Raw genomic sequence first — 23,549 nt, 5'->3', positions numbered from 1 at the left:
CATCTTTGGCTGCAAAGAATATAATCAATCTGACTTCGGTGTCGACCATCTGGTGATGTCCATGTATAGAGTCTTCTCTTGTGTTGTTGGAAGAGGGTGTTTGTTATGACCAGTGCATTTTCTTGGCAAAACTCTATTAGTCTTTTCCCTGCTTCATTCCATAATCCTAGGCCAAATTTGCCTGTTACTCCAGATGTTTCTTGACTTCCTACTTTTGCATTCCAGTCCCCTATAATGAAAAGGACATCTTTCTGGGGTGTTAGGTCTACAAGGTCTTGTAGGTCTTCATAGAACCGTTCAACTTCAGCTTCTTCAGCATTACTGGTTGGGGCATAGACTTGGATTACTGTGATATTGAATGGTTTGCCTTGGAAACGAACAGAGATCATTCTGTCGTTTTTGAGACTGCATCCAAGTACTGCATTTTGGACTCTCTTGTTGACCATGATGGCTACTCCATTTCTTCTGAGGGATTCCTGCCCACAGTAGTAGATATAATGGTCATCTGAGTTAAATTCACCCATTCCAGTCCATTTTAGTTCGCTGATTCCTAGAATGTCGACATTCACTCTTGCCATCTCCTGTTTGACCACTTTCAATTTGCCTTGATTCATGGACCTGACATGCCAGGTTCCTATGCAATATTGCTCTTTACAGCATCGGACCTTGCTTCTGTCACCAGTCACATCCACAGCTGGGTATTGTTTTTGCTTTGGCTCCATCCCTTCATTCTTTCTGGAGTTATTTCTCCACTGATTTCCAGCAGTATATTGGGCACCTACTGACCTGGGGAGTTTCTCTTTCAGTATCCTATCATTTTGCCTTTTCATACTGTTCATGGGGTTCCCAAGGCAAGAATACCGAAGTGGTTTGCCATTCCCTTCTCCAGTGGACCACATTCTGTCAGATCTCTCCACCATGACCCGCCCATCTTGGGTTACCCCACAGGCATGGCTTAGTTTCATTGAGTTAGACAAGGCTGTGGTCCTAGTGTGATTAGATTGACTAGTTTTCTATGAATACGGTTTCAGTGTGTTTGCCCTCTGATGCCCTCTTGCAACACCTACCGTCTTACTTGGGTTTCTCTTACCTTGGGCATGGGGTATCTCTTCACTGCTGCTCCAGCAAAGCGCAGCCATTGCTCCTTACCTTGGACGAGGGGTATCTCCTCACCGACGCCCGGGCCTAGAGGATCTATCCCACGTTGAAGGTCAGACCATTCAGGTATGACCTAAATCAAACCCCTTATGATTATATAGTGGAAGTGACAAATAGATTCAAGGGATTAGATCTGATAGAGTGCCTGATGAACTACAGAGGGAAGTTCGTGACATATACAGGAGGCAGCGATCAAGACCATTCCCAAAGAAAAGAAATGCAAAAAGGTAAAATTGTTGTCTGAGGAGGCCTTAGAAATAACTGTGAATAGAAGAGAAGTGAAAGGCAAAGGAGAAAAGGAAAGATATGCCCATTTGAATGCAGAGTTCCAAAGAAGAGCAAGTAGAGCTAAGAAAGCCTTCCTCAGAAAGCAATGCAAAGAAAAAGAGGAAAACAATAGAATGGGAAAGTCTAGAGATCTCTTCAAGAAAATCAGAAATACCAAAGGAACATTTCAGGCAAAGATGGGCACAATAAAGGACATAAATGGCATGGACCTAACAGAAGCAGAGGATATTAAGAAGAGGTGGCAAAAAAAAAAAAAAAAAAAAAGAGGTGGCAAGAATACACAGAACTATACAAAAAGAGATATTCATGACCCGGATAATCACAATGATGTGATCACCAACCCAGAGCCAGACATCTTGGATTTGGAAGGCAAGTGAGCCTTAGGAAGCATCACTACAAACAAAGCTAGTGGAGGTGATGGAATTCCAGTTGAGCTATTTCAAATCCTAAAAGATGATGCTGTGAAAGTGCTGCACTCAATACGCCAGAAAATTTGGAAAACTCAGTAATGGCCACAGGACTGGAAAAGGTCAGTTTTCATTCCAATCCCAAAGAAAGACAACGCCAAAGAATGCTCAAACTACCACAGAATTGCACTCATCTCACACGCTAGTAAAGTAATGCTCAAAATTCTCCAAGCCAGGCTTCAACATTATGTGCCCCGTAAACTTCCAGATGTTCAAGCTGGCTTTAGAAAAGGCAGAGGAACCAGAGATCAAATCGCCAACATCTGCTGGATCACAGAAAAAGCAAGAGAGTTCCAGAAACACATCTGCTTTATTGACTATGCCAAAGCCTTTGACTGTGTGGATGACAATAAACTGTGGAAAATTCTGAAAGAGATGGGGATACCAGACCACCTGACCTGCCTCTTGAGAAACTTGTATGCAGGTCAGGAAGCAACAGTTAGAACTGGACATGGGAACAACAGAGTGGTTCCAAATCAGGAAAGGAGTACTCCAAGCCTGTATATTGTTACCCTGCTTATTTAACTTACATGTAGAGTACATCAAGAGAAAAGCTGGGCTGGAAGAAGCACAAGCTGGAATCTAAATTGCCGGGAGAAATATCAATAACCTCAGACGTGCCGATGACACTACCCTTATGGCAGAAAGTGAAGAGGAACTAAAAAGCCTCTTGATGAAAGTGAAGTAGGAGAGTGAAAAAGTTGGCTTAAAACTATACATTCAGAAAACTAATATGGCACTTGGCCCCATCACTTCATGGCAAACAGATGGGGAAATGGTGGAAACAGTGGCATACTTTATTTTGGGGGGGCTCCAAAATCACTGCGGATGGTGAGTGCAGCCATAAAATTAAAACACGCTTGCTCCTTGGAAGAAAAGTTATGACCAACCTAGACAGCATATTAAAAAACATAGACATTACCTTGCTGACAAAGGTCCAAATAGTCAAAGCTATGGTTTTTCCAGTAGTCATGTATGGATGTGCTGCTGCTAAGTCGCTTCAGTCGTGTCCGACTCTGTGCGACCACACAGACGGCAGCCCACCAGGCTCCCCCATCCCTGGGATTCTCCAGGCAAGAACACTGGAGTGGGGTGCCATTTCCTTCTCCAATGCATGAAAATGTAAGTGAAGTCGCTCAGTCCTGTCGGACTCTTCACGACCCCATGCACTGCAGCCTACCAGGCTCCTCCGTCCATGGGATTTTCCAGGCAAGACTGCTATCGCCTTTGGACTATATAAAGAAAGCTGAGCACCGAAGAATTGATGCTTTTGAACTGTGGTGTTGGAGAAGACAATCTTGAGAGTCCCTGAAACTGCAAGGATATCCAACCAGTTCAGCCTAAAGGAGATCAGTCCTGGGTGTTCATTGGAAGGACTGATGTTGAAGCTGAAACGCCAATACTTTGGCTACCTGATGCAAAGAGCTGAGTCATTTGAAAAGACCCTAATGCTGGGAAGATTGAGGTCTGGAGGAGAAGGGGACGACAGAGGATGAGATGGTTGGATGACATCACTGACTCAATGGACAAGAATTTGGGTAAACTCCGGGAGTTGGTGATAGACAGCGAGGCCTGGTGTGCTGCAGTCCATGGGGTCGCAAAGAGTCGGACACGACTGAGCTGAACTGAAGAAGTGGATACAGAGGCAGGGGCTGGCCTCAGTAGATGGGCGGCAGCAAGGGTGAGAGAGCAGAGGGTGACATAACATTGAAAATAGTTGCCACGTCCCTCTTCAACCGCTAACGAAGACCTCCAACTTTCTCTCCCTGAAACAAACTAAGACTTGCTTTCGCTGGGGTGGGCGGCGCCGGGGGTCACGATGCGAGGAGCAGGTCGGCGCACCGCGCAGGCGCACGACGCGACGGGAGGTGGGGGTCAGGAGGCGGGGAGCGGGTCGGCGCACTGCGCAGGCGTACGACGCGGCGGGGGATTGGGGGGGGGGGGTGTCACGAGGCGGAGACCGGGTCGGGAGCAGCGCGCAGGCGCGGGGCGCGGGGCGCGGGACGCGGGCCGGAAGGGGCGGTGGGCCAGGATGGCTGCGGAGCAGGGCGCGCTGCCCGTTTTGTTGGTGCCGGTCCCCGCCGAGGCCGTAGGGCGACTGGGGTCTCGGGCGCAGCTGCACAGAGAGCAGGCGGCCCTGGGGAGTCTGACGGCCGCAGGCAGCCTTCACGTACTTCCCTTGGCGCCGGGCGGCCGAGGCGGGGGCGACTGCCGCCTGGAAGGCTGTTTTCGGCAGTAAGAGCTGCGGCCGGGCCGGGCGGTGAAGGGAGCGCGCCTCTTGGCCTGGGGGCGGCGGGAGCGGAGTGACGGCGGGGCGCCCGCCTGAGGCGGGCCCGGCCCCCTCAGAGCCGCACGGCGGTCGTGTTCCCCTTTTCCGTTCCCGGTGGGCGGAGACCGCACCCAGATTCTCCGCACGCGGGGAGTTGTAGGAGTCCTTGTTTGGGCTCTGAGCTTTTTTATTCGTTCTACAGAGTTGGATTTCTCGTCACCGTGCTGTACCCCACGCCCATTTTCTTCAGTTAAATTTGTTGAAGACGCCAGCTGGGGGGCATCGTCTCATTTCCATTGTCGTGTTGTTATTCTAATGCGGGATACAGATAGCTGTTTCCTTCACTTTTGAGCTTACTCTCCCCGCTCCCCTTTGAAGGATAGATAGAGCCTGCATTTTCTACTCATTAATGTATTTTCCTAACAAGTGCTTATTATGCGCGCTGCTCGTTACCTAGGAGTAGTGCCTGAAAGGTGTAGTCAGACAGTTCTTAATACACGTGGTGCTGTGTGGTCGGTAAGACAGAAAAACAATTTCAGTCGTCTGTAACTCTTACGTTTTATATCGTTAAGTTTGAGAGTGCCATCCGAGGCTTTGGACTCTTTAATAAAACGTTTTAGAAATGTTTCTTTACGGCTTTAGTAGCCAAATAGTCTTGGAATCTCCAGGTCGTACAACAGTGCCTCACAGTAGAGAGTCGTTTGGTAAATCCCTGAATGCTTCAGTGGGTTTCATGTTTTCTTTACTCCTAGTCTCTAGCTGCTAGGAAAAGGATTCTCTCTCGTTAAGTTAGTTGATTCAGCATTATTAAGTACCGATGAACACAGTCCTGTAAAGAGAGGAATGAGTCAGAGATCCTAATAGAAGATAAGCAGAACTGACATGAAATAATTGGGGGCTTATGTAAACTAATGCAGATTAGTGGGAGGAAGAGCATGGAAGACAAGGTTTTAGATTTTTTTTTTTTTTTTAACTGAATTAAGTTTTAATTCGAGTAATTCATAGGGTAAAAATAAGGACAAATTTATAGGGTACAGAGTTTGCTTCCTACTTTTCTGCCAGTGGGGCTTCCCTGATAGCTCAGTTTGTAAAGAAGCCGCCTGCAATGCCAGGAGAGTCGGACACGACTTTCACTTTTCTGCCATAATCGCATGTTGGTAGACTATACCGATATACAGGGTCTTTTGTGTATATTGTTGAATCATTGTGCATTCTGTAATCTGTTCCGTGAAAAATCTGGCTTTCCACGTGGCAATATGGTCCCATGTGCTAATGATGTTACTCGTTTCACAGTATTTTGCTATTAAATATATTTTAATTTGTTTATCCATTTCCATATTTAACATTTTCAGACTTCAGTGTAAACAGTCAGGTATTGGCTGTTTATGAAACATCATTCTAGGTATAAAGACAAAAATACAAAATGTCAATATTTTTTCTCTGACATAGCACCAAGTTCACTGTTTTTAGATATAAAACATTTCTTTTGTGGAAAAAAGCTTTTTTTAAAAAAAGGAACTTTATCAGCATGGTAGCTTCCTCTGCATTGTTTTCAAAATCTGGGCTTTTTTATTTTTAAATGTAACAATTTAATTTGAAGCTGTAGCATTAATAGTCTTTTTCCATCCTTGTTAGTCGTGTTGGTATGTTGACTTTGTACTGCGTTATATATTTTATAACTGCACTGCCCCATATGCTAGCCATTAGCCACATGTGACTTAAAATTGAAAATTTAGTTCCTCGGTTGCACTCACTGAGCATGTTTCAAGTGCTCAGTAGCCCCATGTGGCAGTTGGCTGCTGTATTGGACCTTGGAGATTCGTAGAACACTTCCATCTCATGGAAAGTTCTGTTGGATAGAGCTATTCTGCGATACGCCTCTTTAAAGTCTTTAAAGTCTATAAATGCAATAATCACTTTTTTAAAAAGTGATTGAAAGCATTTATGTTAGCAGAACATTTTTTGTTTATTGTGAAGACCATCTCTTATAAATAATAGACATTCGGTTATTGAAACTTATCCTTGATCATGACAGTTTCTTTAAGCATATCATCAGTCTGGATTTAGGATGAAATGGAATAAGAGCAGCCACCATTTCTTGCTCTTTGCCCCCTCTTCACCACCCACTCCTGTATTCTTGTGTTGCCCTGAAGGATGTTGAGGGGAAAGAAGTGAGAAGGGAAGGAGAAAGGGAAAAGGGGCTGAAATCTAGAGCAGTTTACATTCCCTTAGGTTGTGTATAGAATGAATGCTCTTAGGTGAACCAAAAAGTTCTCTCCTCTTTCTGCCATTTTACCCTCACCATTGTGGGTAAGTATTATTGTGGATGTAGAATATAATCATAGTCTAAACTTTTTCCGTAGGTTTGTGTGGGAGGATTCTCATCACAGCGGGACACCAAACAACAAGCCCAGACTGCTTGCTCTTACTGCAAATTATGAACTGCTCATCTGTGAATTTAATTTGGAACATGGAAGATGTGATGCAACCATTTTATATAGCTATAGTGAAGAGACATTGCAGAAGCTTGTTGAAGATCAAAATATCAGTAAGTATTTGCAGGTAGTCTTGCAGCATGTTTGAATCTATATTACTATGTAATTTTATATATTTCAGGAACAGTTCTTACAGAGGTAAAATCAGGGAGGGATATTTGCCCTGTCTAGTACAGTAGGCACTAGTTACACGAGGCTGTTAATGTAGTTAATATGAATTAATGTGTCCTTCAAATGTCAAGTACACATTCCAGATTTGAAAACTTGGTACTAAAAAAGTAAAATATCTCATTAATAGTTTTTGTATTAATTACATGTTGATGTTTTGAAGATGAGGTAAATAATATAATAAAATTAGTTTTACCTGTGTTTTTTTTTTTTTCAGTGCAGTTACTGGAAAATTTAAAATTATACATGTGGCTCACTTTTGTGGCTGATGTTATATTTCTCTTGGTTAATCTGCTGATCTGGACTGGTCACAGAGCTGTTTGCTACATCCTATCCTGAGGGCTTCAGGGAGCAGAAATCAAAGCACTCAGGCATTTATTTTTAAGGCCGTAGCATTCTTGCCACCCTGCTTATGTTTCTTCTTTTCCTTTTAAAAAAAAGAGTCTGTGATGGTTCTTCTGGGGTCTCGTGGGTAAGAACCTTTTTTAATCATGTGGGTTTTTAAATTACACTCTGGCCAGAAACAGAAGGCACAGAGAGATCGTAGGTCATCTTCATTGATTCCCTCACCTACCTTCCAGTGACCACTTGCTTAGCTGAGTTTGATCAGTAATTGTCTAGAGTTGGACTAAGATAAATGCTGATTCTTTTTTGTTTCATCTGTTTGTGTTAACAGCACCAAATTTACCAGTTGTAAAATTGTGACCAGTGAGTTTGATGTAATATCCTTTTGTTTTATAGGTATTTCCTTATTATCTTTGAGGATTCTGTCATTTCACAACAACACATCATTATTGTTCATCAACAAATGTGTTGTCCTACATGTTATGTTTCCTGAAAGAGATGCTGAGATTAGGGTACTCAGCTGTTGCACATTACCCTTACCTGTGCAGGCAGTGGACAGGATTATTGACACGCAGCTCTGCAGAGGAATTCTCTTTGTTTTGAGTAGTTTAGGCTGGATCTGTATCCTTTTTGGTAAAGATGTTGATGTCGGTGGGAGGAGAATACCTAGGAAAATGAGCCTTTTTAGGCTTTTAAGTTTAGGGACTGGCTTATAGGTGGAATGGTTAATTTCTCAGTAAACCTTTCGGAGAAAAAGCTCTTCATGAACTTCAGATACTCAGCTGCATTGCTTTATATTCCATTCAGATATTTTTCAGTTTATAAATATACATTTTTTCATAGTCATAACCATCTAGCTTATCTATGTTTTTAAATTGGGTATATTCTGTATTACCCATTTATTTAAAATATTATTTATTAAATATCAGTTTTGTGCTTGTTCCAGGAGGGATTTAGATGACTGCTTATGATGTAATACACTCATTTTCGTGTATGAGTATAATCTTATCTCTTACTGCCTCTAATGCTTCTGTCATATTAGGAAATCATATTGTTTGCATAACTGTTTTTTTAAGTTTGTTTTTGGAAACTGTCACAGATTTTTTTTGTCCTTAGATTCATAGGTCACCAGCAGAATTATATTAAAAATTATTTGAAGATTATTTGAAGAACGACCCTTATAGTAGTGTTTTTGGAACTTTTATTTCATTTTTTTTCTATTTTACATATATCGTTTGTGTGCATGCATACTCAGTCATGTCTGACTCTTTGTGACCGCATGGACTGTAGCCTGCTAGGTTCCTCTGTCCATGGGATTCTCCAGGCAAGAATACTGAAATGGTTTGCCATTTCCTCCTCCAGGGGATCTTCCCAACCCAGAGATCAAACACGTGTCTCCTGCATTGTAGGCTGATTCTTTACCACTGAGCCACCATGGTAGTGACCAAATAGTAGTATTTTATATGTATCATAGTCTGTATTAAAATTTCTTTTGTAAAAATACAGGTTATTATAAAAAATGTTACAGAATATTGGATTAACTTTGTTTTTGTTGCCAGGTTACAGAAATGCACTGTCCGACACGGTAGGCAGTAGTCATGTGTGGCTGTTGGACACTTGAAACTGGCTAGTGTGACTGAGAAACTGAATTCTTAGTTGTATTTAATTACTTTAACATCCGATACTTGATTCAGTTATTGGAGAACTTTAGAGTATGTTTGGAACGACTTGGCTGTTCCAAGTTATTAAATATAAATTTTTGTAGTCTAAATACAGATCAAATAATTGCAATGAAAATTGTCCCAATTGAAATGTGCTATAAGTATAAAATAACTCAGTTTGAACAATTTCGAAAAAATATGTAAAATGTATCAATGTTTATATTAATTACATGTAGAGATAATATTTTGGATATACTGGGTTAAATAATGTATTAAAATTAGGTTCACTGGTTTCTTTTTACTTTTTTAATAAGGCTGCTAGAAAATTTACAATGACAAATGTGCCTCGCGCTGTTTCTTTTGAACAGCACAGTTGCAGAACTCTAGTGGAAAATGTTCGTGATGTCTTGAGGGCTGGCACAGAGTGGAGATTGAGCGAGCACTGTTGAATAAACTCTGCCAGGTTGTTTATTGGGTCACTAAAGTCATAGTCACCTGGTTAACATGATGGGTTCTTTAATGTCCATTCTCCTGTTATTATACCTACAAGGTTGGAACGATGAAGTCTGTAACTCTGTCCTGTTCTGTGTTTTAAGTGTTTGGGCATACTTAAGACTGACATTTTCTCTAACTCTTAACTCAAAGACATTTTTGACATTGTGGATGGTAAACAAGTAGCTCATGTGGATTTAGCACTTGCTCGAGAAGATATGTGTAATGAGCAGCAACAGGAACCAGCCAAGAGTTCTTCATTTACTTCACTGAAAGTGTCTCAGGACCTGGATGTTGTAGTGGTCGTGGGCTTCTCCAATACTGCAGTTGCTCTTAACTTGACTTTGTACTTCAGGTATGTAGATTACTTCCTTCTCTAATTTGAGGTAAATAATTAGAGCCAAAAAGAGGTTAAAAAATGTACTTGTTAGACTTTTTTTTTCCCTTTCTTTTAACCAGTTTTCTTCCTTTATCTACATTCTAGGTACTACATAGTGAGCTTGTTACTATATAAAAATATGTACAGATGACCACTGGCTATTTTTTATTTCTGGATGCATATTGAAGTTTTTATTTTGATTTATATTTATATTATAGATAGCTTATGTCATCATATGTAAAAAGTAACCGAGCACAATTTTAAAAACTCTTAGCTATTATAGTAATCTCCTCACTTCTTTCCAATGCCAGAGCAGAAGAAAAATGGGATTTACCCTGTTAGAATTTTATCTTATGTGGCTTATGGTCCTGGCCGCCTATGGGATCCACCTTTTTCCAATCTTAGGATGTTCTCAGGTGTTTCCTGTGGAGGGCCCACACCGGCAACTTTCTGAATATATTAGTGAAAATTGAATACTTCTGTGTGTAGCTTTTTGATTTAGAAATTCTAGTTGCTTCTCATCTTATGTTGGAAGGGCACATGTTTGTATCTGATTGTGCATACCCATGTACACAGCACCTGTTTATTGCAACTTGCAAGTAGGCTAATCAACATTTATGACTTTCAGAATTAAGGGACATTTCAAGCCATTAGGATTTTTGGTCCTAGTTTAATGTGAATGAAATAAACATATCCTTGAGTAATTGGGAATGTACTTCGATGAGTTAATTTCATCCTCACATATCAGCCAGAACGTCTTACTAGTGTGGTTTTTTGTTTTTAGTGGCTTTTTAACGTATTTTTTTAGAATTTTTAAGCCGGGATGATTATCACATTTTCAGGTTGTATGCTTGTGTATCAGTAGGCCATTTTCACTGACTGAAATATATCTTGTATATGTTGAGTTACCTCCTAATCAGATTCCTTGGTAAACAGTTTAACAGGTGAAGAGGAAGGAAAACCCACTTGCCTCCCCTGATCCTTGAGTGCAGGGTTCTGCTCCTCGGGATGTTTTGGCAGCACCCCAAGAGAACCCTGAAGGGGGCACCAGGCACATTCCTTGGGACAGATTCCTTTGAACTCGGCCACTGTAACATCAGCCAGTGAAGAACTCCTGCTCCCTTCCCTATAGTCAGTTTGGGGATCTGTCCTGTCCATCTAAATGAACAGTCTCTCTCTATTTGTTAATTATCTACGTGAGTGCTCTTTAATTAATATAACTTCTCGAGGAACTTGACCCTATATTTTGTAAGTACACTATGAAATCTAAAAGTATTTTTTCCATTCCTGCCTCCAGCTCTAGTTCTTTCCCACCATAAGGAATATCAGCCACCCCTTTTCATTTTATCAAGTCCTGTTCCCGCTCTGAGATCCACCTCTTTTATGAAGTCATTCCTTACTAAAATCCCTTCCACTTGTAAATTTCTGCTCATTTTATACTTTTTCTTCTCTTTGAACTTCTTTGGCACTTTTTGCTTTGAACTACAGTTTAGCACTTAATTGTATAGTCTTTCATTACTTCCCTAATTTTTTGTGTTTCCTATAGGTTTGTAAGCTCATGTAAGCTCCACATGATTTGTCGTTCAATTTGCTGTCAGTAACTTTTTCTTCCAGTTTACCTTAGCTGTCTATTCTCGTAGTCATACCCTGGGCTTTGTCAGTATATGAAACTATTCCTCCCCTAAATCACTTTTCCACACATCCCACTCTGACCACAACTTCCTGAACTACATCTTGCTTACTGAGGTACCCCCACTTCTCTCGTCTGGCTTCACTGGAATTTCCACACACTGACATCACGAGTGACGACTGCATCTCCCTCTGTCTTCACGTCCCTCTTTATAGTGTAGATTCTGTGACCTGTCATTGTGTTCACTTTTTTGAATGCGCCCTAAACTCTTGATCCTGCTGTGTGATAGCACTTGGTCTAACACATTTTTAAATTCTGTCTTATTCCCTGCATCCACACAACTGAGCACTTGTGAGAACACCACAAATAAAAATTGATACCACTAAAAGTTCACACTCATGCCTTATGTGGTCTCTTATGTTGCCTGGAAACTTTACAGTGATATTTTTCATGAGTCCTTTTTTTTGGCAGCAATGTTTTAAACATCCGTTTTTCTCAAACCTTTATTCATCTCTTTACCCTCAACTGTTCTTGGATGACTTTACCTCCTACTTTATAAAGGAAGTAGACCCTGTCTCACGGGAGCTCCTTCTGTTTCTCACATGAAATTCCTCACTTCCCTGCACGCGTCTTCTCCATATTCTGCCCTGTTACAGGAAAGGGGTTTCCTGTTCCCATGCAGGCCCATCCCTCTGCGTGTGCTCTGAATCCCATTCTTTCCTCCTCCTCGGGGACCATTTTCTGTTTCCTGTCTTTTCTAGATCTCCAGCCTCTTAAGTATTAGATCCATGTCCATCTAATCACCAGGTCCTAGTCATTCTAGGTCCTGAGGGCTTCCTGAATCTTTTCCACTTTTCTTAACTTCTTTGTCATCACTTTGATCCATGCTGCTGTCATCACTTATCTGAATTAGCTTACCAGCCTCGTAATTGGTCTCTGTTCTTCCCCACTCAAATTCACCCTCTACGGAGTAGCCAAAGTGATGTTGTTTAAATGCGTATCTTTTCAGAGTGTAGGCAGGTATGAACATGTGGGGACAGAGTACATATCTTTTGTTGGCGGGGGAACTGCTTTCTCCACAGATCATATTTCTTCACTTGTCACCCTGCTTTCTCTAACATCATGTCCTTGACAAATGCAAGTCACGCTGTTACCTTCAAATTGTTGAAATGGTTAATAACTTAACTAAGTGCTCAGGGGGTTACGTACATCCCGGTCTCACACAGCCACTCCTCTGTGTCTTATCATATGGCTTCTCTGCTTAAACCCCTTGTCTAGCTTCTTTCCTCCTTCCCCAAGATGAAAGCTAACAATCCTTAGTAGCCTATAAAGCCTGACCCCATTTGTCTCTTGCAAAGCTCTCCAGCCTCATGTTACATACACTCTGCATCTACACCTGCATTCATACTTTGCTTTCCTAGCTATTAAGTATTTCCCTGGTCTCAGCCTAAATCTCACTTTGTGGTGGTGGGTGATTAAACACCTGGGGTTATGTCACATTCACCTGGTTCAAATCCAGCTGCACTGTTTCTCTGAGCCTCAGTTTCTATAGCTACAAAACTGGCGTATATTTACCTCATAAGGTTGTTGAAAAATTCAAATACATTAGTTCAGGTAAAAGTTTTTAGTTTCACATCTACAGTGCAGTAGATAATACATGCTCTTGTCTCTTCATAAAGCTAACTTCCCTTAAGGGTAAAAATTTTTTTAATTCATGTAATTGACATATAATGTTACATTATTAGCTTCATATACACAACATAGTTTTATTAGTGTGTCTAAAGCAATGGAGGTGAGGCGTCTAGGTCAGGGAAACTTACTGTCTGTACTCTTTCTGCTCTGTAACACCTCCACCCTGTTTTCCTTTCCATTTTTAACAAGAGAGGCAATAACATGGATTTGGGTTTGACCATCATTTTTTACCATGACTATTGTTTTCAAAACATAGGCTATATCCAGGACATCTGTTATGTGAAAAAACTCTACAAGACAGCCCTATTGAAGGTCCCAAGGGGATAGATGAAGATGATCCTGTTAATTCTGACTACAACATGAAACTGACCAAGTTTTCCTTCCGAATTGATAGGTACAGAAACCTCCTTTTTAGATTTACTTTATTATTTTCATTTTTGTGTGTGTGTGAGGCTGACACTGTACCTTTTCACTTAAGTCTTTACAGAGCAGATACTTTTACTTCCCTAAGTGCATCTTTGCTTGGTTTAGTGCCTCACTTACTGCCTTCCACTGTCACAGACATGAGTTCTGTCCTATCTCCCAGGTCTTGGAAAGCCCAGCTGTCATCATTGAATGAAACAATAAAGAGCTCCAAGCTGGGAGGTTCCTGCTGTGCTCCGTGGTTCCAGGATATTTCGCATCTGGAGTCCCCTGAATCTGGTAACCGCAGTACCAGTGTGTCAGACTGGGCCTTCATTCCACAGGATGTGACATGTAGCCCATGTAATTTTCCACAGAAAGGCCCTGCCAGGACCAGTGATCCAGGAAGAGTGTGGAAAAGGATGCACATCAGGGAACAGGAGGAGCCCCTTGAGCTTACTTGTGTGTCTGTGACAGGCTTCACTGCACTGTTTACTTGGGCAGGGGAAAGCACAGGCTGGACCATTGTCCTGTGGGACTTGGAAACCCAGAGCACGCAGTGTTTTTCACTGGGCAAAAAATGTATTCCTGTAGACAGTGGTGGAGTCCAGCAGCTGTGCCTCGTCTTGACAGGTAAGGACATCTTGTAACAGGTTGAAATCCACGCGGAGGGCTGTCCTAATGCCAGTTTTACTTCTGCTGCCTGAGTGGTGGTGGTGCCTGCTCTCACCTCTAAGCCTAGGCTTTGATGGAGAAAATTCGGTGTTACTCTTAGTACTGTTGTCTATGTGTTTGATTTTTAGTTAAGATTAATTCTGCTCAGCTAAATGCTTAGGATACTAAGTCAGAAAGAGTTTAAGGAAGGTTGGTTTTTAACCTAGCAAGTCTTTCACAGGACTTCAGTCTGTGTAGGCAGAGGTTGCAAGCTCGTAGCTCATGGACTGTGTATGAACTCAGATTTATTTTGTTTGGCCTGCACTACCTAAACTTCTAAAAAGTTTTTGAAAGTTTAGTTGTGCAGTCATGTCCGACTCTTTGTGACTCCATGGACTGTAGCCTACCAGGCTCCTCTCTCCACATGATTTTTTAAGCAAGAGTACTGGAGTGGGTTGCCATTTCCTTCTCCAGAGGATCTTCCCAACCCAAGAATCGAACATGGATATTCCACATTGTAGGCCGATGTTTTACCATCTGAGCCACCAGGAAAGTCCAGGCTTTTAAAAGACATTTTATTTATTATAAGCATGTAAAATTAGAGGATTTCACACAATCTGGCAGTTTAGTTGTTACTGAAAAATTAAAAGATTTGGCCTACTGGCCTTCATCCCTCCTCCAATTTATGGATTGAAGCCAAATTTCAGTGGCCTTAGATGGGCCAGTTCCTTTCAGGTTGTTTTGTTTTGGTTTTGTTTTTCAATTTTTTTTTTTTTTTTTAGGTTACGTTTTCTTGTACTTCTCTCCCCACCTGCTTGGCTCCCATAGGTATTTGAGTTTGGTGTGTCAGATATATGTTGATTCAGCATTTATCCCATAATTTCCTGTAAAGCTACTGAGTGTTCTGATTGAACTGTGTGTTTCTTCTTCAGTATCTCAATTTTGGTAATCACGTATTTCTGTGTATCAGAGCGTGCTATTAATTGCTTTATTTTGGTAAAGGTTCCAGGTATTGATTGTGCAAGATATAATTTTTTACATTATACAAAATGCAATTATACAAGATTATACAGGATACAGTTAAGACAGTATTGATTGTGCAAGATTGTACAAAGTAGGTTTAGTGCTATTTCATAGGATTCATTGTTCTTATGAGAATTTGTCTCGTGTTTACTGTTTTGAAAATTGAAATTATTCTTTGAAAAATTATGATGAATGTATTAATTGAGGTCATTAGTTACCAGTACCCAATAAACATTAGTAATTACAGTACTGAAGTATTGAGTAGTTAGAAATTAATTCCTGTCATAACACTAAAACCTAAGTCCTAATAATTTATTAAAACTGACTTTTTGTCTTGTAGAAAGTGGACTCTCTCTGATTTTGTTTGGTTTGACTCAAGAGGAATTTTTAAATAGGCTGATGATCCACGGAAGTGCCAGTACTGTGGACTCTCTTTGTCATCTCAATGGTTGGGGGCGGTGTTCCATCCCCATACATGCGCTAGAGGTAACAGAATTTAGTGTCTGTAGTATGATGATGTTCGATTATTTTCTGTTGTTTACTCTTATATGGCCAAAGAGTTGGGAGATAATATGCAACCTAGCAACAAAAGATGCATTGCCTTTACCCATCCATTTGCCTAGTTTTGGCTGTTTCATTACCCTAATTCTGCTTAGCAATTTACCCTTTTTGGCTTTGAAGTAACGTAATGAACACTATTTAAGAAAGAAATCTGACTGTGGCTCAGATCATGAACCCCTTATTGCCAAATTCAGACTTAAATAGAAGAAAGTAGGGAAAACCATTAGACCATTCAGGTATGACCTAAATCAAACCCCTACAATTATATAGTGGAAGTGACAAATAGATTCAAGGGAATAGATCTGAAGACAGAGTGCCTGATGAACTGTGGACAGAGGCTCATGGTGTTGTATAGGAGTCAGGGATCAAGACCATCCCCAAGAAAAAGAAATGCAAAAAGGCAAAATGGCTGTCTGAGGACGCCTTACAATACCTGTGAAAAGAAGAGAAGTGAAAAGCAAAGGAGAAAAGGAAAGATATTTCCAAAGAATAGCAAGGAGAGAGATAAGAAAGCCTTCCTTAGTGATCAGTGCAAAGAAAAAGGAAAATAGCAGAATGGGAGATACCAAAGGAACATTTCATGCAAAGATGGGCACAATAAAGGACAGAAATGGTATGGACCTGACAGAAGCCGAAGATGTTAAGAAGAGATGGCAAGAATACACAGAAGAACTGTACAAAAACATATTCACTACCTAGATAATCAGGATGGTATGATCACTCATCTAGAGCCAGACATCCTGGAATGTGAAGTCAAGTGGGCCTTAGGAAGCATCTCTACAAATAAAGCTAGTGGAAGTGATGGAATTCCAGTTGAGCTATTTCAAATCCTAAAAGATGATGCTGTGAAAGCACTGCACTCAATATGCCAGCAAATTTGGAAAACTCAGCAGTGGCCACAGGACTGGAAAAGGTCAGTTTTCATTCCAATCCCAAAGAAAGGCAATGCCAAAGAGTGCTCAAACTACCGCACAATTGCACTCATCTCACACGCTAGTAAAGTAATGCTCAAAATTCTCCAAGCTAAGCTTCAGTAATGAACCGTGAACTTGCAGATGTTCAAACTGGTTTTAGAAAAGGCAGAGGAACCAGAGATCAAATTGCCAACATCCGCTGGATCATGGAAAAAGCAAGAGAGTTCCAGAAAAACATCTATTTCTGCTTTATTGACTATGCCAAAACCTTTGACTGTGTGGATCATAATAAACTGGAAAATTCTGAAAGAGATGGGAATACCAGACCACCTGACCTGCCTCTTGAGAAACTTGTATGCAGGTCAGGAAGCAACAGTTAGAACTGGACATGGAACAGTAGACTGGTTCCAGATAGAGAACGGAGTACGTCAAGGCTGTACATTGTCATCCTGCTTATTTAATTTATATGCAGAGTACATCATGAGAAACGCTGGGCTGGAAGAAGCACAAGCTGGAATCTAGATTGCCGGGAGAAATATCAATAACCTCAGATATGCAGATGACACCACCCTTATGGCAGAAAGTGAAGAAGAACTAAAGAGCCTCTTGATGAAAGAGGAGAGTGAAAAAGGTGGCTTAAAACTCAACATTAAGAAAACAAAGATCATGGCATCTGGTCCCATCACTTCATAGGGAACAGTGTCAGACTTTATTTTTGGGGCTCCAAAATCACTGCAGATGGTGACTGCAGCCATGAAATTAAAAGACGCTTGCTCCTTGGAGGGAAAGGAATGACCAACCTAGATGGTATAAGAAAAAGCAGAGACGTTACTTTGCCAACAATGGTCTGTCTAGTCAAGGCTATGGTTTTTCCAGTGGTCATGTATGGATGTGAGAGTTGGACTGTAAAGACAGCTGAGCACTGAAGAATTGATTCTTTTGAACTGTGGTGTTGGAGAAGACTCTTGAGAGTCCCTTGGACTGCAAGGATATACAACCAGTCCATCCTAAAGGAGATCAGTCCTGAATATTCATTGGAAGGACTGAAGCTGAAGCTGAAACTCCGATACTTTGGCCACCTTATGCGAAGAACTGACTCATTTGAAAAGACCCTGATGCTGGGAAAGATTGAAGGCGTGAGGAGAAGGGGACGACAGAGGATGGGATGGTTGGATGGCATCACCAACTCAATGGACATGAATTTGGGGAAACTCCAGGAGATGGTGAAGGACAGGAAGACCTGGCGTGCTACAGTCCATGGGGTCACGAAGAGTGGGACATGACTGAGCAACTGAATTGAACTGAACTAAAGAAAGAAAAAGTTACAAAAGATGGAGGCAACAATAAGCTAATGAGAATAAATGCAGTGGAATCAAGCCATGGGAAGCTCAAGCAGGAGTGAGCACTCATTCCTGCTTTATCTTCCCCACCACTCTTATCCTGCTGTTGTAGTGACATACCTGAATTTATACAGCATTTTTTAGTTCACCCACTCCAGTATTGTCTGGGAAAGCCTATGGATAGAGGAGCCTGGTGGGCTACAGTCCATGGAGTTGCAAGAGTCAGACAGGACTTTAGGGACTAAGCAGCAACAATGTAGTTCACACTCTCTGTGCATCCTCTAAATTGTGCTAAAATAACCACAGGTGACAGTTGGTAAGTTTGTATTCATGTCATTTTACTGATGAAAAACTCAAAACCATTGCGTGGTCCATAGCTGTACTAATATGACAGGAGCCAGAATCAAACTCGGGGCACTTTCTACTATACCACATGGAAAGGTTGAAAACTAGAAGTTAATAAAGTTACATACCAGACTCATCTTTTAGTGGCAGGTTTATTGAGATATAATTCACATACCATAACATCACCTGTCTATGGGTAGGAGTATCATTCACTTAGGAGGGATTTTTAGTATGTTCAGACTTGTACCACCATCCGCTCTGTCTAGTGTTTTCACTGTCTCACTTTTTTCACCCCAGTAGCAGTCACTCCCGACTCTGCACACACCCTCATTTCCACACACTGATCGGCTCTGTCTGTGGCCTTTGGGGATGGCTTCTTTCACTTCGCTTGTCTTCAGAGTCCATCCCTGTAGCATATGTCAGGACTCTGAGTAGCTTTGCATTATGTGGATATAGCACATATTTTTAATCCATTCATCATCAATAGACATTCAGGTGGTTTTTCCTTTTTTGCTATTAAGAATTCTTCTACTATGAAAAGTGGTGTACTAGTTTTTGTTATCACTGTTATTTTTTCGTTTCTCCTGGTAGTAGAGTTAGCAAGTTACTTAACTTTTTGAAGAACCACCAAACTGTTTTCCCCAGTGGCTGCACTATTGAACATTCCCAGAGTAAGGTAAAGGAGTTCCGATAGCTCCAGATCCACTTGTTTTGTCCAGTTTTGTTGTATCATAACCATCCTAGTGACTGTGAAGGCAACATGACGTGTTATCTCATTGTAGTTTATACTTGCGTTTTCCTAATGACTAGTGTGTTGATCAGTTTTCATGTGCTTTTTGGCCGTTTGTATTATATGTCTCTTTGGAGAAATATCTACTTAAATCCTTTGTTCATTTTGTAATTGAGTGATTTGTCTTTATTGTTGTGTTCTAAGGGTTCTTTACATATTCTAGATACTAGACCCTTATGAGATGTCTGACCTACAGATATTTTATCCTATTCTATGAGTTTTACTTCCAGCGTTTTTGATGGTGTCCTTTGAAACATAAGTATGTAATTTTGATGAAGTTAGTTTACCTGTTTTAGGGAGTTTTGTTTTTCAGTTACTTGTGCTTTTGGTGTCATATCTTAAGTAACCAATGCCTATTCTGTGAGGTCATGAAAATTTACTTTTATAAAGTTATGAGTTTTATTGTTTTAGTTTTTTCATCTGATTCTTTGATGTATTTTGATTAATTTTTATATATGGTAAGTGGAAAGGACCCAACCTCATTCTTTTGGATGTAGATTTTCAGTGACCAGTACCGTTTATTGAAAGACTTATCTTCATGTACTACAAAATATTTATTATAGAGAATTTAAGAATGGGAAAAAAAAAAATTAGTCTCTTATAAATCTGTTATCCCAAAGTAATCATGTTTACTCTTGGGTTATTTCCTATAGTTATTTTTTCTAAATATTAATGTTAATAATCAGGTGCTAGCTCATTTTCTTACCTATAGATAAAAACTATTATTATTTCCATTTTACAGTTGAGGGAACATAGAGGTTAGGAATCCTAATTCAGATGTACTTGGATTGTAACTGGTAGTGCCAGGGTTTGAACCCAAGCAGTGTGACTGCAGAGCCTCTGCCCTTAGACGTTGTGTGTCCATGTAGTAAGTTTAATTAGGATTAGGTGGTATTACAGCATTGTTTTGGCCTTAATCTCCCACAGCATACAAAGGAGTTACTTTGTTGAGACTCAGGTATAGCCTACTAAACACTCAGTTTTCATAAATGTTCCTTGTGAAAGTTGAATGTGCATTTTCCAGTTGTCACAGTGTTCTTTCATCAGAAGTAGTTAGAATTTTCATACTTGGCTCAGTTTATCTTAATCTCTTTGAGTCTTTGGGTAATTCAGCTCACTATTTCTCTTTTCAGGTAGGTCTAATCTGGTATTCAATATATCTGCTGAGTATCTAGTTTCAATTTTTATTTATTTATTACTAGAATTACTATTTGGTCATTATTTTTAAATATGTTATTTTGAAACTTTTCAAATGTATAGAAAAATTGTAAAAGTTATAAAATGAAAATCCATTTATCTCTTTTCTGTTTACCAACTGTTAACCTTTTGCCACTGGAGAAGGAAATGGCAGTCCACTCTAGTGTCCTTGCCTGGAGAATCCCGTGGACAGAGGGGCTTGCCAGGCTACAGTCCATGGGGTCACACAGAGTCGGGACACTGAGTGACTGACAAAACAGTTTGCCACGGTTGTTCTGACTGTATGTTACTTACTTTTGCTGAACTATTTGAAAGTTGCCAACTTGATAACTGTTGGCAGCCGTATTCTTCCTTAAGCACACACAGTTTAGTTCTTCCTTTCACTGTGTGGTGTGAAGTCAGGGTCTGTTTCTTGTCTCCCTCAGGGAAGTCTCTTCCTTCTTTTCTTTTCCTCCGCACATAACTTTCACCAGTACTTCCCACCCAGCCTGCCTGGCCTCGTACCCAGAACTCACCCCTTGGATTCTCAGTGTTGCCCCCAGACCAGCAGCATCACATCTTCTGGAGATTTATTAGAGATGCAGATTTTCAGGCTCCACCCCAGACTTAGGAAATCAGAATCTCTGGGGACTGGACTCAGCGGCCCACGTTTGAACAGGCTCTCCAGGTGATTTCTTCAGTGCAGTGCTTTAGCCTCAGCGTGGCAAACTTCTGTCCAGGGCCAGAGACCCCAGGCAGGTTTCTGTTATAACTACTCAGATGTGCCATTGTAGCCATTGACAGTGTGTAAGTGGATGGATGTGGCTGTGTTCCTATAAAACAAAGACAGGCAGGAACTGAATTTGGTTGGTTCGTCCTATTTTTCAACCCCTGCTTCAGGCCATCAGAAATTTATTTTTAATTCTGAGGATTTTTCTCACTTTCTTTTCACTTCAACTGAGCATTTAAAGATATAAACACACACACACACACACACGCACGCACGCACCATCATTGACCCTTGAACAGCATGGATTTGAGCTGCACGGGTCCACCTGTACTGGGATTTTTTTCAGTAGTGAGTACCACAGTACTACGCAATCCAAGGCAGGTTGAATACATGGGTGTGAAACCTCTTATTCAGGGGGAGGGCTGTAGAGTCATACATGGGTTTTCCACTTTGTAGGAGGGTTAGCGTCCCTAACCCCCTAGTTGTTCAAGGGTCAACTGTATATATAATTTTAAATCTATGATTTTTAAGTGTTCTTTATAGAACAGTTTCCTCAGATTCCTAGTTAGAAACAGAAGTCTGTATTTAGCCTGCTTTTTCAGTTGAACTTTGTATTAATCTGCTATAATATTTTAACTCAGATTGTAACTTAACTGTGAGGGTGATCCCCAGGTACCTAGCTTTGAATGGTTTTAGAATTACAAAATGGGTGGGAAGATACCCTGGAGGAGCGGCGGGCGATTTACTCCAGTATTCTTTTCTGGAGAATCCCATGGATTCTCCTGGTAGGCTATAGCCCATTGGGTTGCAAAGAGTTGGACGTGACTGAAGCGGCTTAGCATTCAGCACGCACAGAGCTAGAAGTGTTTTCTTTTCTAACCTCCTGTTTCTGCTGAAGCAGAGACTGTTGCTCCAAAAAGTTACAGAGACTTGCCCTAGATTACACAGTCGTCGTCAGAATCTGCACTAGAACTCAGGTACTCCTACAAGATAAAGATAGCCTTGTATCTCTGTTAGTGCATTAAATTGTAAAGTTTTAAAAAACTTGTATCCCAACTTTTTTTTCGTATTGTAATTTTTTCCCGATCTCCTCCCATTTCAGGCAGGAATAGAAAATCGTCAGCTGGACACAGTAGATTTCTTTTTAAAGAGCAAAGAAAATCTTTTGACTCCATCCTCAAAATCTTCTGTACCTGATCAGTTTGATCACTTTGCATCCCATTTATATTTAAAACGTAAGTGGAATGAAGGCTTCTACATTTGTATTTATCATTTTTCCTTTTTAATCACTTTCAAATTATTGTTATGTTTTCTGATGACTTATTTACTAGCCAGGACTCAGTCATAATGTTTTGTCTCCTTTCTGGACTCTTGAGAGAATTGTAAGAATCTGTAAATGCTCTCATTATACTTTGAATATTAATTATTCATATGCTGTACTGTGCTTTGTATTTTTAGTATGCAAGGAAGAGATGATCCTTGAAATTTAAGAGCATTTTATTCAAAAGAAAATAAAATTCATTTGTGAAATTCCCCACTCCTGCAGCTGTCTGAGGTATATAGTGACAGTGCAGCTGGCTTAGTTTTCATCCTGACTTTGCTTTTGCTACGTTACCAACTCTTCTTTTTAAGACTTTGGCTTTCATTGTTAACAAACAGGAGCTCTGCTTTTATTCTTCAGCCAGATAGTCGTTGCAAGTCCTCTCTTTGGAGGGATAGGGTAAAAAATGTATTTTCCCATGTACATAAAGTTTTATAATTTGCTTTTTTTCCACTTGATAATGTATTACAGACATCTTCCTTGATAACAATAGGTGTACTATTTATGGTGGCACAGAATTTCATTATATGGGCTGTGCCATAGTTTCCCCAACCAAACTCCTGTTGCACATTTAGGTTGATTCTAATTTTTGCTATTGTTGGCAATGTGCTATAAATGCTATGTGTTTGTATAATTTCACATATGTACAATTATTGGGATTAATTTCTACCAGTTTATACTCTTTTTTAGTGGAGAAAAGAGCAGCCTACCCTTTCAGTCAGGGTAATATTGGTTCTCACTTGCAGTGTGAATTGACATTCTCTTGTTTTGAGTGCAGAGTTTGCCCTCCTCCCTCTTGAACTGCTAACTTTTTTTTATGCTGCACTTTTTTTTTTTTTTTTTTAAGTCTGCTTAAATTTATAGAGAAAAGCCTGGTTTGTGGTGTTGAGGGGAACTCCAGTAGCAACTGTATGGTCATTACTCCCTTCTGCTGTTTGGTGGTCAGTGATTACTCTTCCCTCCACTCACACCTGCCCTGCTCTGCCCTAAAAGGTGGGGATAGATCTGGAAATAAGCATAGGATTAGCTTTTCCTGCTCTTTTGGTAAAACCCATGTTTCCCATCATTCTCACACAGACGCAGTTCTAGAGGTGGGGCCGATGCTGGAATGAGCAGGCAGCATTTTATTTGCAGCTGGCAAACAGAAGATTCAGGGGCCTCCATCCTTGCCTTCACCTGTATGTTTAAGAGAATGGTTTTGGAATCAGCAGATTTATATTCAAATTTGTTCTGTGCCACTCATGCTCAG

The 23,549-nt window shown here is 40.7% G+C and overlaps 1 protein-coding gene across 2 annotated transcripts in view; it reads left to right on the top strand.

Annotated features, from left to right (window-relative positions):
* The first annotated feature begins 3,717 nt into the window (after positions 1-3,717).
* The window catches only part of SPG11 (SPG11 vesicle trafficking associated, spatacsin), a 76,560-nt gene continuing 56,728 nt past the window's right edge, over positions 3,718-23,549 (top strand). For both annotated transcript variants that reach the window (XM_061429711.1, XM_061429712.1), the window contains exons 1-8: positions 3,718-4,148; positions 6,546-6,730; positions 7,587-7,811; positions 9,497-9,698; positions 13,301-13,438; positions 13,631-14,079; positions 15,464-15,609; positions 22,082-22,214. In XM_061429711.1, the coding sequence (XP_061285695.1) occupies positions 3,733-4,148; positions 6,546-6,730; positions 7,587-7,811; positions 9,497-9,698; positions 13,301-13,438; positions 13,631-14,079; positions 15,464-15,609; positions 22,082-22,214 (1,894 nt within the window). In that variant the 5' untranslated portion in view covers positions 3,718-3,732. The remainder of the gene's footprint in view (positions 4,149-6,545; positions 6,731-7,586; positions 7,812-9,496; positions 9,699-13,300; positions 13,439-13,630; positions 14,080-15,463; positions 15,610-22,081; positions 22,215-23,549) is intronic.

This window comes from Bos javanicus, chromosome 10 (assembly GCF_032452875.1).
Source record: "Bos javanicus breed banteng chromosome 10, ARS-OSU_banteng_1.0, whole genome shotgun sequence".
Classification (NCBI taxonomy): domain Eukaryota; kingdom Metazoa; phylum Chordata; class Mammalia; order Artiodactyla; family Bovidae; genus Bos; species Bos javanicus.
This window is presented reverse-complemented; position numbering and strand designations above follow the sequence as displayed.